This window comes from Heteronotia binoei, chromosome 6, assembly GCF_032191835.1.
Source record: "Heteronotia binoei isolate CCM8104 ecotype False Entrance Well chromosome 6, APGP_CSIRO_Hbin_v1, whole genome shotgun sequence".
Taxonomy (NCBI): Eukaryota; Metazoa; Chordata; class Lepidosauria; order Squamata; family Gekkonidae; genus Heteronotia; species Heteronotia binoei.
The window spans coordinates 111372028-111388299 of NC_083228.1; the positions used below are offsets into that span (position 1 = coordinate 111372028).

The 16272-nt window shown below is 41.2% G+C and overlaps 1 protein-coding gene across 1 annotated transcript in view; it reads right to left on the minus strand.

Annotated features, from left to right (window-relative positions):
• The window catches only part of DHX36 (DEAH-box helicase 36), a 31469-nt gene extending 15594 nt beyond the window's left edge, over nucleotides 1-15875 (minus strand). Inside the window, exons 1-12 of the mRNA XM_060242367.1 lie at nucleotides 15450-15875; nucleotides 13053-13171; nucleotides 10089-10305; nucleotides 9332-9370; nucleotides 7997-8167; nucleotides 7799-7878; nucleotides 6574-6648; nucleotides 6237-6403; nucleotides 5248-5329; nucleotides 4605-4745; nucleotides 2720-2822; nucleotides 391-478 (exon numbers count right to left, since the gene is read on the minus strand). Of these exons, the coding sequence (XP_060098350.1) occupies nucleotides 391-478; nucleotides 2720-2822; nucleotides 4605-4745; nucleotides 5248-5329; nucleotides 6237-6403; nucleotides 6574-6648; nucleotides 7799-7878; nucleotides 7997-8167; nucleotides 9332-9370; nucleotides 10089-10305; nucleotides 13053-13171; nucleotides 15450-15677 (1510 nt within the window). The 5' untranslated portion in view covers nucleotides 15678-15875. The remainder of the gene's footprint in view (nucleotides 1-390; nucleotides 479-2719; nucleotides 2823-4604; nucleotides 4746-5247; nucleotides 5330-6236; nucleotides 6404-6573; nucleotides 6649-7798; nucleotides 7879-7996; nucleotides 8168-9331; nucleotides 9371-10088; nucleotides 10306-13052; nucleotides 13172-15449) is intronic.
• Nucleotides 15876-16272: the final 397 nt, after the last annotated feature.

Consider the following 16272-nt stretch of genomic DNA (forward strand, 5'->3'; position numbering starts at 1 on the left):
TATCATCTCAACACATTACAGACACACATAAAAATCACAGTCACCAAATGACTTGAGTTTCAAGACTCCATGGAAAACAGGAAAGGGTCTCGAGGACATTAAAAAACATAAAGTGGATTGGCTGTGTAGATTCAGTGGTTGCTGAGATCTAGTTAAAGTAAACATTTAAGAATAAATCTAAGAATCCAGCAGTCCTTTCTGAACAAGATCGTATAGACAGCAAATTTGTATGAGCTTCACATGTGACGTATGTACAGATATGCTGCCAGTTTCACAACCCATGATGCCATGCTGACATGGCAGAGAAAAGACTGTTTCTCAAGCTTGGGTGACAGTTTAAGCAAAAGCAACTGAGACGATACTACATCATAATTCCAAGACTTATTTTACCTGATTTGAACATAACTTGCGACATCAGAAGTTCATGTAGAGTGCTAATGTTATCCCATCCAGGCAAAAATACTAATATTGCACCATCCTGCATGAATAAAAGAATTTATAGGGGAGGAAAAATTCAAACAAACATAAATGCATAATTATTAATACACAAGCTATTTTGCTAAGCTTACATGATGGCATTTACAAAAATTCTCATTATACCAAATGTGAAAATTAATTCATTTACAGTCTTCACAGTCTGCAAAAAAAAGAAAAGAAACCAAAGGAAAGAACTGACTGAGTTGCAGCTCACTAACATAACATTTATACTCCATTTAAAAAAAGGTCTTCTCAACTTTACTTCCCACAGTGCATACTCTGGTCATGGACATGTTTCATCAAATACACTTGTGACAGACAGGAAGCTGTCCTGTCTTTGAAGGGAAAAAAGCCACTCAGCTGGCCCTATGGGACTGCTTTCTCAGCATCCAATTGACTTTCAGAAGGCTGAAGAAATGTTGGAGGGAACCACAGCAGTAGTCAGTTCAGATCTGCCTCAGGGAGAGTGCAGAGGGGAGTTCAGATCTGTCTCTGGGAGACTGCAATTACGGTTCAAGTCTGGCTGAGTAGAAGAATAGACAGTTTGAAGAGAGTGCCCAGTAGCGCAACAGACTTGTTTAGTTCTTCTGGGAGACAAAAGAGTGTTGTTAGGTGTGTCCCTGGTAATGAGCAGACCTTGTACAAATTAGTCTGACTCTTGGGACAGGACAGGCTGTTGTGGTTGGAATCCTGTGTGGGTGAAAGCATTCAACCTACTGGTTAATCAGTGAAAACTTGTTTGTACCTGTAAGCATTAAAAAGAATTCAAACCACATTCTGAAGGCATAACTGGCTTAAATTTATGTGCCTCAACCAGGTTTCTCCTTTGACTACCTGGAGATCTGTTGTTTGAAACCAACCTATAAATAAATGTTCTTTGTTATTTACATACCAATGTAGCTTCAGTTATCTCCATGTTCTACCTACTTGCTACAAAACTTACTTCATGGCAGTGAACCTAACCTAAGAATGTCTTGTAATGGAGGGGAGGTTCACAGTTTAAACACAACTGGATCTTCAAAATAGTTTAAGGCTGTGTGGGTCCCCTCAGGCTCATCACAACACCTCTTTCAGGTTTGCTGTAGTAGTGTGACTTCTGCATACAAGAACACTTGCTGATTTTCATATTTCTGCATTAATGGAGTACCAATCATTACAAATCCACTCCTAAACATCTACTGACATCTAGCCAGAACATCTCACCTAGCACGCCATCACTGTTTGCAACACTGTGATGGTGCAGTAGTCCAAGTGGTAAGCTGATTATTTCTTCACTAGTAGCAAAATCATAGAAACCTGAAGGCCACAGATCACTGCAATTATTAAACTAGCATTCAGTGCTTTTATACAATTCCAGATAATGCAACACTATTTTCTAGAATGAGTCCGTCAGCCATTCCATACATGTGTGTGTGTGTAAATTGCCATCAAGTCACAGCTTACTTATGGCAACCCTACAGGGTTTTCAAAGCAAGATATGTTCAGAGGTCATTTGGCCATTGCCTGCCTCTGCTTAGAAATCCTGAAATTCCTTCGTGGTCTTCCATCCAAATACTAACCAGGGACAAACAACCTTGCTTAGCAGCTTCATGAGGTCTGACAAGCCTGGTCCATCCAGGTTAGGGCTCTGTATGCTTACATAGGAGCTTATACAAAAGACTGTTTTCACTAAACTTGCAAAATTTTATCTGACTTGACAGGCTTAAGTATCTCTAATTACCAAACAGCCAGTCATACCAAGTTTATTATGCTGACATAATAATCCCAATTATTTCACACATCTCTTTGAAAACTGCTCGTTGGAGATTATAAAAATCTCAACAACATAGAACTATTTTTAGGAGACATTTTCCTCTACCAGCACTGCATAGTACAGATGTGTTCCAGCACTGACAGGCATGATCCAGCCAAAGATGACAGTGTATAAAGACCGCTCATTTCAATAGATAGACTAAGCGCATACTTAAAGCACACCTACTGAAATAGACATGACTGAAAAGCAGGGCTTTTTTGTAGCAGGAACTCCTTTGCATATCAGGCCACACACCCCTGATGTAGCCAATCCTCCTGGAACTTACAGTAGACCCTGTACTAAGAGTGCGTGGCCTTACCCAATATGCAAAGGAGTTCCTGCTACAAAAAAAAACCTGCTGAAAAGTGATTCACTCTGGATAGATGGCACCCAACCTAATCAGGAATAAATAATTAAAAATCAAGTTCCACAAACCAAATTAAAACTCACCTCTTCCTCAAGAGCAATATGCCTGATTAGTGCAGCAATCAAGTCAAGGTCAATTTTATCATCATCCATCATCCCCAATGCCTCAATTGTACTTTCTGAATACCTAAAAAACACAGATCAAGTAAAAATCATTATTTAATCTTGTACAAAACTGTGAATTTTACTGCATGCAGTGTTTCTCTCATTTTATTCAAAGTGGGGGGGGGAAGAAAACAGATAAAAGTATTCGAATAGCTATTTTGAAGCTGGGATCTGATAGTTACAAAACTAGGCTAACAAACTGAACATACTAATAAAATACAACAGTGTGAGACAGGCAAAATGGCATATCATTAAACACCATGAAAAAGTTCGGAGTATTACACACAGAAACTGCTGTTACCATATACTGCTACAACTTTCTCCAGCATCTTGCATATTTGCGAAGCTCTTCCATGCTGCTGAATACAGCAAAAATTACTTTGCTACATATTTATTTATTGGATTTATATCCAGCCCTTCCCACCTAAGCAGGCTCAGGGCGACTCACAATAATGAAGACTAAAACAATAAAACAGTGAATAAACATTGGAGTTTTGACAATTCAGTTGATAATAACAATTAAATAGTTTAAAACAATTTAAAAGAGTTCTGGTGCTAGTATTAATTTCAATATGTTCAGCGAAGTTGGGTGTCCTCTTGTACTATAATTCAGCTGAAGGCAAGTCAAAATAGTACTGTTTTACAGACCTTACAGAACTGAGCAAGGTCCTGCAAGGCCCTTACTTCTTCTGGAAGTTGGTTTTCCCAGTAGGAGGCCGCAACTGAGAAGGCTCTCTCTCTAGTAGACTTCAGTCTTGCCTCCCTCGGTCTGGGGATCAACAATAAGTTCTGCGTCCCGGATCTATGTACCCTCTGGGGAACATGTGGGGAGAGACGGTCCCTAAGGTAGACAGGTCCTTGGCCATATAGCACCTTAAAGGTAATAACCAGCATCTTGTAGTGAATCCAGAATATTATTGGCAGCCAGTGCAGTTCCCACAGCCTTGGCTGTATGTGCTCCCATATAGAGAGACCCAATAATAGCCTGACTGCTGCATTCTGTACCAACTGCAGTTTCCAGGTACAAGACAAGGGCAGCCCCACGTAGAGGGCATTGCAATAGTCTAGTCTTGAGGTGACTGTCCCATGGATCACAGTTGCCAGGTCGCTACGCTCAAGGAAGGGGACCAACTGTCTTACCCACCGAAGATGAAAGATTTAGCAGTGGCTGCTATCTGGGCCTCCATTGCCAATGTGGGCTCCAGCAGCACCCCCAAGCTTCTGACTCTGGGTGCCGATATTAGTGGCACCCCATCAAAAGCTGGTAGAGGGACTTCCCTTCCTGGGCTGCCGCAACTCAGGCAAAGGACCTCTGTCTTCATCGGATTCAGCTTCAGACGACTCAGCCTAAGCCACCCTACCACGGCTTGCAACGCCAGGTCTACATTTTCTGGGGCAGAGGCAGGTCGGCCATCCATCAGTAGACAGAGCTGGATGTCATCAGCGTACTGATGGCAACCCAGCCCTTTATCTCCAGACAATTTGGGCAAGGGGGTGCATATAAATGTTGAACAACATCAGGGACAGCACCGCCCCGAGGCACACCACAGTTAAACAGATGTCTCTGGGATGATCGCCACCCTTTGTCCCCGAACGCAGAGAAAGGAGGAGAACCCCTGAATCCCTGCGTCAGCAAGGCAGTGGATCAGCAAATGATGGTCGATTGTGTCAAACGCCACCGACAGGTCCAACAACATCAGTACTACTGAACCGCCTCGATCCAGATTTACATGGCTAATATGCATATAGTGCAAACCTTAGACGGGCAGGAAATGAAGCTGCACAAGTGGAACAATATAAATACCTTCCTGTCAGTTGCTTTAAATAATCTGGCCATTGCTCACGATAGACCTCTTCTTTTTCTTCCTTTTCTGGCCTGCTTACGTGTCCTTGCATAAACCTCCTTTTCCAGTGTGGTCTGTGGTCTGCATTTTCTGGAATATACCTTCAAACACAAAGAGAGGTATAACTTAATGAATAAGGCCAGAAATAAATATGGCTCTGAGTCAAATTTCAATCATTTTGAAATTTGAGATTGATTTATTTTTCCAGAAGCTGCCATATGTCCAGGGGTGAGGGGTGGGGACACATACCTAGGAAGATTCCCCCCCGGTAGAAAGAAGAGCAGCTTTTAAGTTGGGGAAATGACATTCCAGTAGGGAAAACATGAGAGAAGGGAAGCAAGTGGTATCACCACTATCCACCCCATACCACAATTCCCAATAAACCTTCTCCCCCATAGACTACTGCTGCTTTCGACTAAAAAAGGCAGAGGATATTCCAGTCATTTATTTCCTGGTCTATTCTGGACCCCTACAGTTCCTTGTAGTAGTGTTCTGCCTCAGTCCGCTGGTGAGATCCATAAAACCAGAAGATACCTCTGCAAACACACAAGTTAAAAATACCGTCAATTACAAAGGCATTACTGGGGCAGACCACATACTAACCGTAGTTTCTCAATTACATCTTCCAAAAGGTACTCCTTGACAGGGTAGGTGAACCCAGGAATATGGACCATAGGACAATGATCTGTCATGTGAGAGAAAAATGTGGGCATCAAAGCCATTTACTGTATTTTAGCATGTTGCAGTGCACCTACACAAGAATACGAAGGCATTATATAAAGCAAGAAAGGAACATTTACATCCAAAGTGCCACTTTTATGTTTTATTACAACAATAAAACACACACACTCACCCTATAAAACAAGCTAAGCTGGTTTAGAACCAAATGCGTATTTTAAAATAGACGTGAGGAGGAAGGAGGGCAAACAAGAGAAGCATAAGCCTCCTTTTATTACTCAGAAAATCACTGCAAGCTACCAGTCCAAGTAAAGACCTATTGAGACTTGGTGGAAGCCCCTTTCCAAGAATCTGTAGAGGCTGTCAGGTAGCATTTAGGAGGAGGTCCTGTTTGGACTGTAATCTTCTCAGCGAATGCAAGGGACAAAACAAGTTCTACTGCAAACAGCAGAAAACTTATATTATATTGGTTTTATGGGCAAATGCTGGTGTTTTCAACATATACGCAAAGCAGAGGCTCAATTGGATGCCCAAAACAGTTTCAGTGAAGTTACTGTCAAGTTGACAACAACCTGAAGACACTGACAAAGTGTTTAATATCCTTGCAAAAAGAACAACATGGCAAATACCACAGGTATCTGGCTCTGGCTAGCAAAAGCTTACATCAGTCTTTTAGGATGCCTCAAAAGTAGCTTTGTGAAAATCTTAAACCAAGCATCCTGGATGTTTCTCTCCTGCATTTGCTCAAACACTCCATTTGACTATAATATTGGTAAGACAGAAGGAAAAATAGTCTAGATTTTATTACAGGAAATGTATCTAACTTGGTTTTTTTTTTAATTGGACTAACACTGAAAATGTAATATTTATTGAAAAATAAAGGCTCTCAAATATTAACAAGTAGCAGAACATACCAAAATATTCTGAAAACTTCTCAGCATTCAGCGTTGCACTCATTAGTATTACTTTGAGGTCTAGACGTACACTTAGGAGATCTTTAATAACAGTCATTAAAACATCCGACTGAAGATTTCTCTCATGGATTTCATCAAGAATTACATGACTAACACTGGACAACAGCCTGCAACAAATACAAAAGTGCAGAGTTGACAACCCTGTGCTTATTATGGAGACAAAAATAAATGGGAATGAATGAGCATAACAGATACAACTATCAGCAGCAGCTGATTCACGAAGAAAACCCTTACAGAAAGGCATTCATTAGCTTCATCTGAAGCTGAAGATACTTACTTGTCTGACTGCAGCCACTGCAGGACAATTCCAGTTGTACAGTACAAAATTGAACCTTGTCTCCTTGGTAACCGGCTGAAAGAAATCCATTAAGAATACTTCAATTCCTTTTCTTTCTTTTTCTGGAAGCATTTGAAAAATCCCAGAAAAGTCAGAAGGAAGGCACATACTTTTTAAAGTGTTAAAGAATAGGACTACCACCACCACCACCACCACCACCAAGGATCACACAATCTATGGATAGTTGTGTAGAATGATGATTAAGGTGAGCTATCAGCACAGGACATGATTGATGGAGAACAGTGTATGGATGTCAGTCAGGTAAGACAGAACTATTTGTTGTGTTCTACCAGTCCACGCTCATGTAAACAGCACATGTAAATGTCAATGATGCAATCTTGGGTGTTCATCTTTTTAGCTATACATGCTGATTTCAGGGCTCTTTTAAGTTAAGCTTTATCAAAATAAATAAGATAGCATAAGTGTAACAAGTGAGTAACATAGCCTCAGTTCTTAAGACTGTTAGGAAAGGAATCCAAAAACACCTATACAAACTATAAGAGTGAAGCTCTATGCAGTTTATGACCAGCTACTCACATAAAATATTGACCAAGCCAGCATGACTTAATTGTAAACAGGCTGGTCAATCCCTGAATTAAGGTTATTTAACAAGCTCCTTATATCTAATGGTTCCACCCAATAAGCATCTACACAACAGTCACATTATTTATTATCATTTTAACCCCAAAAGAACACCCACCAAAAATTATGTTGTGCCAGTGCAAAGAGAAGATAATGTCCAAGAATCTGCACACCACAACAATATAACCTTGGGCACAATCATAAATTCAATGCTGCATAGTGTAGCGTGCATTTATTGTATGTATTTATTTGATTTATATCCCGCCCTCCCCACCAAAGCAGGCTCAGGAGTGTAGGGGACTATCACAAGCCTATCTCCCTGTCAAGGTATCAATGAAATGGTGTCCTATTTAAAAGATCTGAAGAGACTGTTAAGACAGCTGTGTGCTGCCTTAACAAATTAGTAACCCATTTACTACATGAACAGGTAGGTAACACTGAACCAAAATTCCCACTCTGACTAAAAACAGTTCAGAGATATTCATCTGAATTTTCCCTTGATGTATAAAAGCTATTTTTTAAAAGTAAGTTATTGTTTCTCAGCCTTCTGGCTAAGATCAAGTATAAAAAACATAATTTGTACCTTTCAAGCCGTATCTGATATCCAGTACTCTTTCCATTACCGCACACTTCAGCCCTTTCTGCTGCAACTCTTTCTGCTACCTTAACATTAAAAAACACCGTTTTAAGATCTTAATAACTTTTTATGAACATGGTTGTTATTTTATTGCAGGATGAATATTCAAAGGAAAGACTCAAAGAGTTCTATTGCAATACTTACGGAAATAGCACTGATCCTCCTAGGTTGAGTGCATATAATCCTGCAGGAAGACCCCTTGCCTCTTTTGATATAATCATCCAAAATGAACTGAGTAACTTGGGTTGTCTTCCCACAACCAGTTTCACCACTTATAACAGTTACTTGACTACTGTTTATAAGGCTGACAAGTTCCTGTTTTAAACATAAAATGTATAAGATTTTTTTTTGCATCCATCCTCTAACAGCAAATTTGAAGAACCTTCAAAAACTATCCGGTTAGGTTGATGCCTATTCTTGTTTCAGCTGTAACAAAAACCAATTTCCACATTCCAGTTCATGCTATAGCACTACCTATACCTGGAAGAGCCTAAATAAGTCCTTTCCTGCTCTCCATTTGCAGAAGAAGAAGAAGATGAAGATATTGGATTTATATCCCGCCCTCCACTCCGAAGAGTCTCAGAGCGGCTCACAATCTCCTTTACCTTCCTCCCCCACAACAGACACCCTGTGAGGTGGGTGGGGCTGGAGAGGGCTCTCACAGCAGCTGCCCTTTCAAGGACAACCTCTGCCAGAGCTATGGCTGACCCAAGGCCATGCCAGCAGGTGCAAGTGGAGGAGTGGGGAATCAAACCCGGTTCTCCCAGATAAGAGTCCACACACTTAACCACTACACCAAACTGGCTCTCCAAACTGGCGAAGTAGTACTCAAGGCAACAGAAGTAGTTGTATAGAGGTAAGAGTGGACTTGCTGGCTTTCTTTCTACTACATGTCTTTTAAGACCTCGATATTTCTGCCTGGTCAAGAACCTAGAGAGCCTAGAAAAGATATTAGTCTTCTGGCTTCTCATAAGAGCAATGCCATAGAAAAGTGAGTATGGAAGAGCCATCTAAGCCATTGTAAAGGATTATACCAAGAAACATTTTCATGAAAACGTACAAGTCAATTATGGAAACAATTGATATATATATACTGTGGTTTGGCTACTGGTTCTGCACAGAGAACATGAAAGCTCAGCAGAGGATAGAAATGCTGACATTCTTATTTGATTGATTAGTTTTAATTGTATCAGTCCATAATATTTTTGTATGACTTTTAATTTGTTGCAGTCACTAAGCTAAGTCTGGCACCTAATGCAGAAATAGATATGTTAAATGTTGTAAGCAGTTCAGCACAAATACTAGGGAACTGGGTTTTTAAATTATCTATAAATCCACCACTGTCACTAAATACTTATACCTTCATAGAAATGGTTTATCCTATAGCTTCAATGGGTTTCCTTCCAAATCTGTGTTCATTTGAATTAAGTCTTGTTTACCTTAAATATTAGAGTACATAATTTCACTAGACATATTTACCTTTCTCATCCCGTAAGAAGGCAGTTTTTCACGAAATTTCTGTAAAATAAAAGAGTTTAGTGAAACTAAAGTACACGTTGGAACAAGTAATAAATGTGGTAACACTCAAATTTAATATTGCTTGAACAACATTTACTAGCATTACTTTATGAACTTTAAGCAGCAATCCAATTTCATACAACATATGTAGCCAAATATGAAAACTATATCCTGGTAACTACAGAGCTATTCACAGAGAAGCACCTCACATTTTCGAAGCCAATCTGATCACCCCCAAATGAATGCTTTCTTTTAAAGGCTAATTATGAATAAGAACACGAGGAGGAAGTACCACTGCTATGAATCTTTAGCCCCCAAGTAAGATCATTGCTGAGAAGTAGTTTTTAGTGCCACCCTGCACTTCTTGCCTATGAGTTTCTCCTTGCACTTCTTAGAGATGCCATGTGGTTTTTCCCTCCCATCCTAAATGGCAAATGAGTACTGAGAGATCCTGCAAGCCAGCTCAGATGACTTGGCCTGTCCACTGCAGCAAGTAAACCAAATCTTGATCACAATTAATTGCATTATAATACTGTTTGAGATGCCAAGTTAAGTAACACATACACATTCCACACACAGTTTCTCCAATACAACATTTAAAAATCCTAAATAATTAAATACACTAGTTTAATATATTTATGCAATTTCTACTAAATAAGAGATTTTTTAAAAAACAAAACAAAACACTGAACCAGTTGTATGTTCTTAAACATGATACCTGCATTTCAGTATATCTGGGATCAGATTTTTTCTTTCCCAATTCTTCTTTAAGTTGCTCATCTAAACCAGAATCTGGCATATTTTCGTCTAAGAGATATTCTGAATCTCGATCTAGGAATGTTTTCCCCAAGATGGGTCTCATTTTCTCAGGAGCCTTCTCCACAACAGGTTTCTCCACAACTGGTTTTGGTTTCACAGGAGCCTCTTTTGTGTACCTAAAGCAAGTTTTATTAGTCATAAATCTTCCCACTCTAAGGAGGATACATGTCAGTAGCTCAGATAAACTTTGTATTTACAATTATGTATACAACCACGACTATCCATGATTAACTGACATCAACAGATCCTGCAAATAATTATTTAGGTAACATTAGAAATAAACCACTGCGTTTTTATGTTGCAAATAAATGCTTAAGCAATTTATTTCATAATGATGCAATTATATTATCATCACAAACCGTAATTCATTAGAAAAATCAAAAAGTTATTTCACTCCACTCTTGTAAGGCAGTACTTTCAAAATCAGAATGTTATTTCACATCGCTCTTGTCAGGTAGTACAACACCCAACAGGTAGTCCACTGTCTCAATTCTCCTTTGCTTGAAAGACGTAGACAGTACCATGCTTGTATATGATTCCTCCTAAGGGTAGCAGACAGAAGTCTGCGCAATTTGAGGGCACGTTTTTTGGAACATAAGAGTCGCATGTGTCAGGGAATATTAGATGCTCCCATTGTCCAGCACTGTGCTGAATTTGGACACTCATGTGATGAGATACAGTGTGCAGTGGTGTATGCTTATAAAGGGCATCAATATAATATAGAGAATGTTTCTAAAATCCTACTGCAAAAGGAAGCCCTTTTTATTCATAAATTCCAGACCATGTCCCCCTGGGGTCTGAATGCTTCACTTAGATTTGTCTGTATTTGTTTAAAAATGGCATAAAAATATATGTGTGTATATCAGTTTAAGTGTAAATTGGATACAGCTGTATGGAACTATGTATGCTGCCTGAGAATCAGTTGTGTTTGAGAACCATTGGTGCAAGCTGCAAAGTAACATTGTATTGTAATGTGTGAGCAATTGCCTTTAGCACGGGGTAAGCATTGACTGGTTTGTATCAGAGAAATATTTGTTATGCTTTGTTATGATTTGTATAGTAAATGATTATTTTATTTATAGTAAAGTTCCAAAGCTAAAAGAAAGCAGCCAGTGGAAGGTGAATGAAACACAGAACTGAACCTAGGATCTGTGTAGCCGCTGCACCTGTCAGACTTCAGTCTGCTACCCATAGGAGGAATCATATACAAGCGTGGTACTGTCTATGTCTTTCAAGCAAAGGAGAACTGAGACAGTGGACTGTAAAGTACTACCTTACAAGAGTGGTGTGAAATAACTTTTTGATTTTTCTATGGACATTTAATGAATTTTGGTATGTGATGATAATAATATAATTGCATCATTATGAAAAAAATTGCTTAAGCATTTATTTGCAACATAAAAATGCAGTGGTTTATTTCTAGTGTTTGCTAATCAGTACACTGCAGTTTCCAGTTTGCCCAATAATTGTTGTGGTGGCAACCTACTGTTTGGCTTGCCGACACTTTCTTCTCTTCTCCCCGCCTCCCAGCCCCACCATTCCCCAGGTTGTCCTTTAGAATGAAACTAACCACAAGGATGACAGCTGCACATTTTGTTTCTCTCACCCTTAGAAGGATCCTGACAGAAAGAGACCCCCACCAATTCAGTCACCACACCATATCTGGACAGAAGGTGCAGCTTAGGAATCTGCTGCTTACTGGGGGGGGGGGGATATCAAAGCTGAGCATCCAAGTGCAGTTTGACTTCGGTACATAATTATGCCCAGGAGCTTCTATCTTCCTTTTTAATTCCCCAAACTTACCAAATTTTAATTTTTAAAAAGTCATGCCTCAATGGTAGAGAATCTGCTAGGCATTGCAAGGTTCCAGGTTCAATCCCTGGTATCTCTACTTAATAAAGGACCAGGTTTTAGGTGATGTGAAAGGCCTCTGCCTGAGACCCTGGAGAGCTAAAGTCAGTCTGAGGCAAATGATTCTGACATCAATGGACTAAGGCAGGGGTGGGGAACCTCTGTCCTGAGGGCCGTCACTTGGTGTGGCCCTTGGAGATTGCTGGACCAAACCGAGCCATGTGGCAGCCTCCCTGGAGCCTGGCTGGCCAGCGAGGATCATGGGGCCTAGCTGCGCTGTGCAGGAGCCTCGCCAAGGCCAGGCAGGGATCACAGGGCCCAGATGTACTGTGCGGCAGCCGCCCTAGGGCCTGGCTGGCCAGCCAGAATTGCTGCAAGGCCTGGAAAAGTTACCGTCACAGTTCAGTTTGCACTTGATTATCCCAGATGGTGACCTAATATACTAATATTAGGGGAGGTGGTCTAATATGGTACTGAGTTCCTGTTGGGTTTTTTCTACAAAAAAGCCCTGGACCTATGCATTTGCCTAGGGCGGCGGGCTGTGTGTGTGCCAGATTAAGCTCTCCCCACATGACTTCAAATAAAAAAACAATTATTTGCTGGCCTAACGCATTCTCCCTTGGCAGAACACTGTTTTTTAAGTTGATAATTTTTTATGGCCTGTGAGTGATGTTATAAATATCCATATGGCCCTTGGCAGAAAAAAGGTCCCACACCCCTGGACTAAGGGTTTGATGTATCACTCTAATTTTAGGTAGCTGGATAAATTTTATTGATCAGCGTCACTTCAGTCATCATGATGCTTGTCAGCAGCCTGTTTTGCCAGTTCCATTTCTGTAATGTGCAGCTACAGAAGGGCAAGATGCTGAGTAGTAGATGAACACATAAACATTATAATGGAAAGTTTCACCATTGCATAAAACAAATTATCTTTCACTTAGTTTGGAATTAAATTATTTTGTGCCTGTTTACTTACAAAAAAATGTCATCCAAAACAAAAAGCCTTATTTACCCTTCCTCATCAGACCACCAGGACATGGCTTCTTGTTCTTTTTCATTTTTGTTCTGGACAGTGTTCAGCAACTGCACAATCTGTTCTTCTCTGCGCTCATCCATACGCACCACAGCTCTCTAATGTATGGGAAAAAAGCACATTTAGTTCAAGGAAATTGTAAAAAGGACAGCATGCTCAGAATCCAAGATGCAGTCATATTCTTGCTTTAGCTGTATGAATTATTGTTGCTATCTGAAATTGTAAAAGCAGTAAAGTTGAGTATTCTCCGACTTCCATATTTTTTAGAAAAAGATGAAAGTCACAAATCTTTTAGAAGGGCATATAATTGCTGCGGGAGATAAACCTATATGAACAGCTTGATTGGTGCTGCAGACCTCCACTGGTATTGTCCTACTGCTTTTGTATGATTCTTTGTGTCCCAAACAGGGAGAAAGGCAGCTTATTTTTTTAAAGTACTATTCAGACAGTTTAGGAATACCAATGCAATGTCTGTTATAAATATAATGCTTTCATATAAAGCTCAAGAAAACATTCTGACCAGCAAACAATAATCACACAAACACCAGGAAACCCCTGAAATTATCGAAGAAGAACTAATGTGATGTAGTGGCTACACAATTCACTTTCATTTGCGAAGACTCAGATTTCAAATTTGCACTCCGGCATTACAGTCACTGGATGATCTTGAGCCAGCCACTGTCCACAGATATGAACTAGCTCGCAGGACTACTGAGAAGATATATTTGGGGAGGGTCATATCCCTCCCTGAGCTCCTTAGAGGGGCAGCAGGATCAAGGTGTAAATAATCAATACTCAAACAGCTGCTCTAGAAAGAGAGGATAATTTCAACCCTCTTGTACATACAGTGCAAGGATCTTCTAGGGTACTCACAAAAGAGAAATGCAAGGAACAAACAGGCCAATATGCCTCCACTACATTAACTGGAATCCATCAGCATACATAGTTAGCAAATAAAAAACTGACACATGCAACAAAAGGTACTATCTTCTCCTTTATGTTCCTGCCCTGGAATTAAGATTATAGGGACAGGCACTCCTGACTGACCCACCAACCAAAGAAGCTAATCTGGTGGGCACATGAGAAAGACAAACTTTGCAACAGCTTCACAATTACAGTGCTCCTGGTCACCTCACTTCACATTGCTCTTTTAAAAAATCCCAACTAGTAAATAAACAGTTGTTTCTAAGATTTTATGGTGTTGCATGGAGTGTCACCTCGTAGGTTAACAAACAAAATGGCAACACAGTATATTACAGACCAAAATCAACACCACTGTGTATATAAATAATAAAGAATTTATAAACCTGAAGAATCTTTTCTTATTTTACAAAGATACCTTATACACAGTACAGAAAATTTTTCAAAGGGGGTGGATTCCACAACACAAATTTCTAACCAATTTTATCATCACTGCTCCATACAATTTTTATAGAGAAGTTCCTTCTTGAAACTTTCTTTTAGAGCACAAATTCATAGTCCTTATTGTTGAAGCAAATTCAACTCCCCTAGAATAATGGCTCCAAAGGCTCCAGTCTTCTTACATGCCTGTCGACTTTATGAGTCACGTTTCGCAGAGATGCTTGATCAGAGAGCCATTCTGCAAATTCAATTTTTTGACATCAAAACTAAGACTTCTAACATTCACAAAAGCTTGTCAGATCTGACCAGATCTGTGGGATGTGGCTCACCTGCAAAAACACTCTGCTTTATAAACCCTAGCTTCCAAGTTCAATTGCCAGCACCTTCAGTTAAAAGAACCAGGTATCAGGTGATGTGAAGAGCTTCAACCTAAGAATTGCTGCTAGTTCAAGTAACAATATGACCTCAATAGACAACAGTCTGACTGTATGAAGCAGTTCCATGTGCTCACACCTGACCCCAAAGGGATAACTGATAAAAGAAAACCACAGAGAGCAAGAGGCACTACCTCCATCCACCATGAACTTTTGGGATTATGACTTAAATGGGACACATATAAATAAGGCAGATACATTTATCATGTATTGATAATGTATACATACACATACTAATGCTGTATGCATTACTTCAACTAGGGCTCAACCTGGCCCCACCGATGCACCTCCTGATGGCGCCTGGGTTTTTTGGTCACTGTGTGACAGAGTGTTGGACTAGATGGGCCACTGGTCTGATTCAACATGGCATCTCTCTTGTTCTTATAGGGGGGCCGACAGCAGCTCCCTATCTAATTCCGTCAGAAACCAGGATTTTGTGCCATGCAGCCTAAGAGATGTGCTTTAGCCAAGAATCAATTGAGGAATCAGGTCTGATAACAGCCTAGGCTAACGTGTCCGGGGGAGGAAAGCTGGGATACTATATCGGCCCGCACCCTCAGTTCTCCTGCGGCCGCCTCACCTGCTGCCTCTCAGTCTCTCGGCTCTTCTCGCCTTGCCTCCGTGCGTACCACAAGCCTATCTCGCGGCCCTTCAGGTGAGGAGGTGGGCGCTCACGGCCGCCGCCTCCGCCTCCTCTTCCCCCGCCGCCGCCTCTACGGCCTCCGGAGGAAGAAGACGACGACGACGACTGGGAAGAGCGAGGCCCGCCGCCACCGCGGCTCCAATCCCGACGATGTTCGTAACTCATCCCGCCGATGGCTTCAGGCGCTGCCGGTAAGGAAACAGAAGGAACCGGTAAACACAAAGAGCGCCGGAAGCAGACCCAAGACGGCACGGGCGAAATGGATCACTTCCGCTGGTAAGCGTAAGACGCTCGCGCGCAGGCGCAAAGAGGGGTTGAGGGACTGTGCGCTGCCTTACCCTCCCGTCCCTTCCCCTCCCATACAGGAGAGGAAGGGACGGGGCTGGGAGGTGTCCGCTGGTTTCCCCTCGATGGAAAAGAAGGCAGGACGAGGAAGAGGTGGCGGCGGCGAGAGTCTCGCAGTGACAGCCGTTGCGCGCGTGCAAACGTTCGAAAAGAGGGGGGAGGGCTGCCTTCGTGGTTTGGTGCTTGGCGCGTCGGCCTTCGGCGCCTCACAGATCCTGAGTTCTTATCCCCGTTCGTCGTAGACCGGCTTCCCGCCGCGCCGACTACTGATAACACAGTTGCGGATGGAACTAATGTTCGTGGAATTGTCCTTGTGCAGTCCCACAAGGACAATGTCCATGAACCAATGCAAGTTTTCAAGTTCTGCATGATTTCTTCATCAAGCAGGGTGTTAAAAACAAAGGGAGAGGGGGAG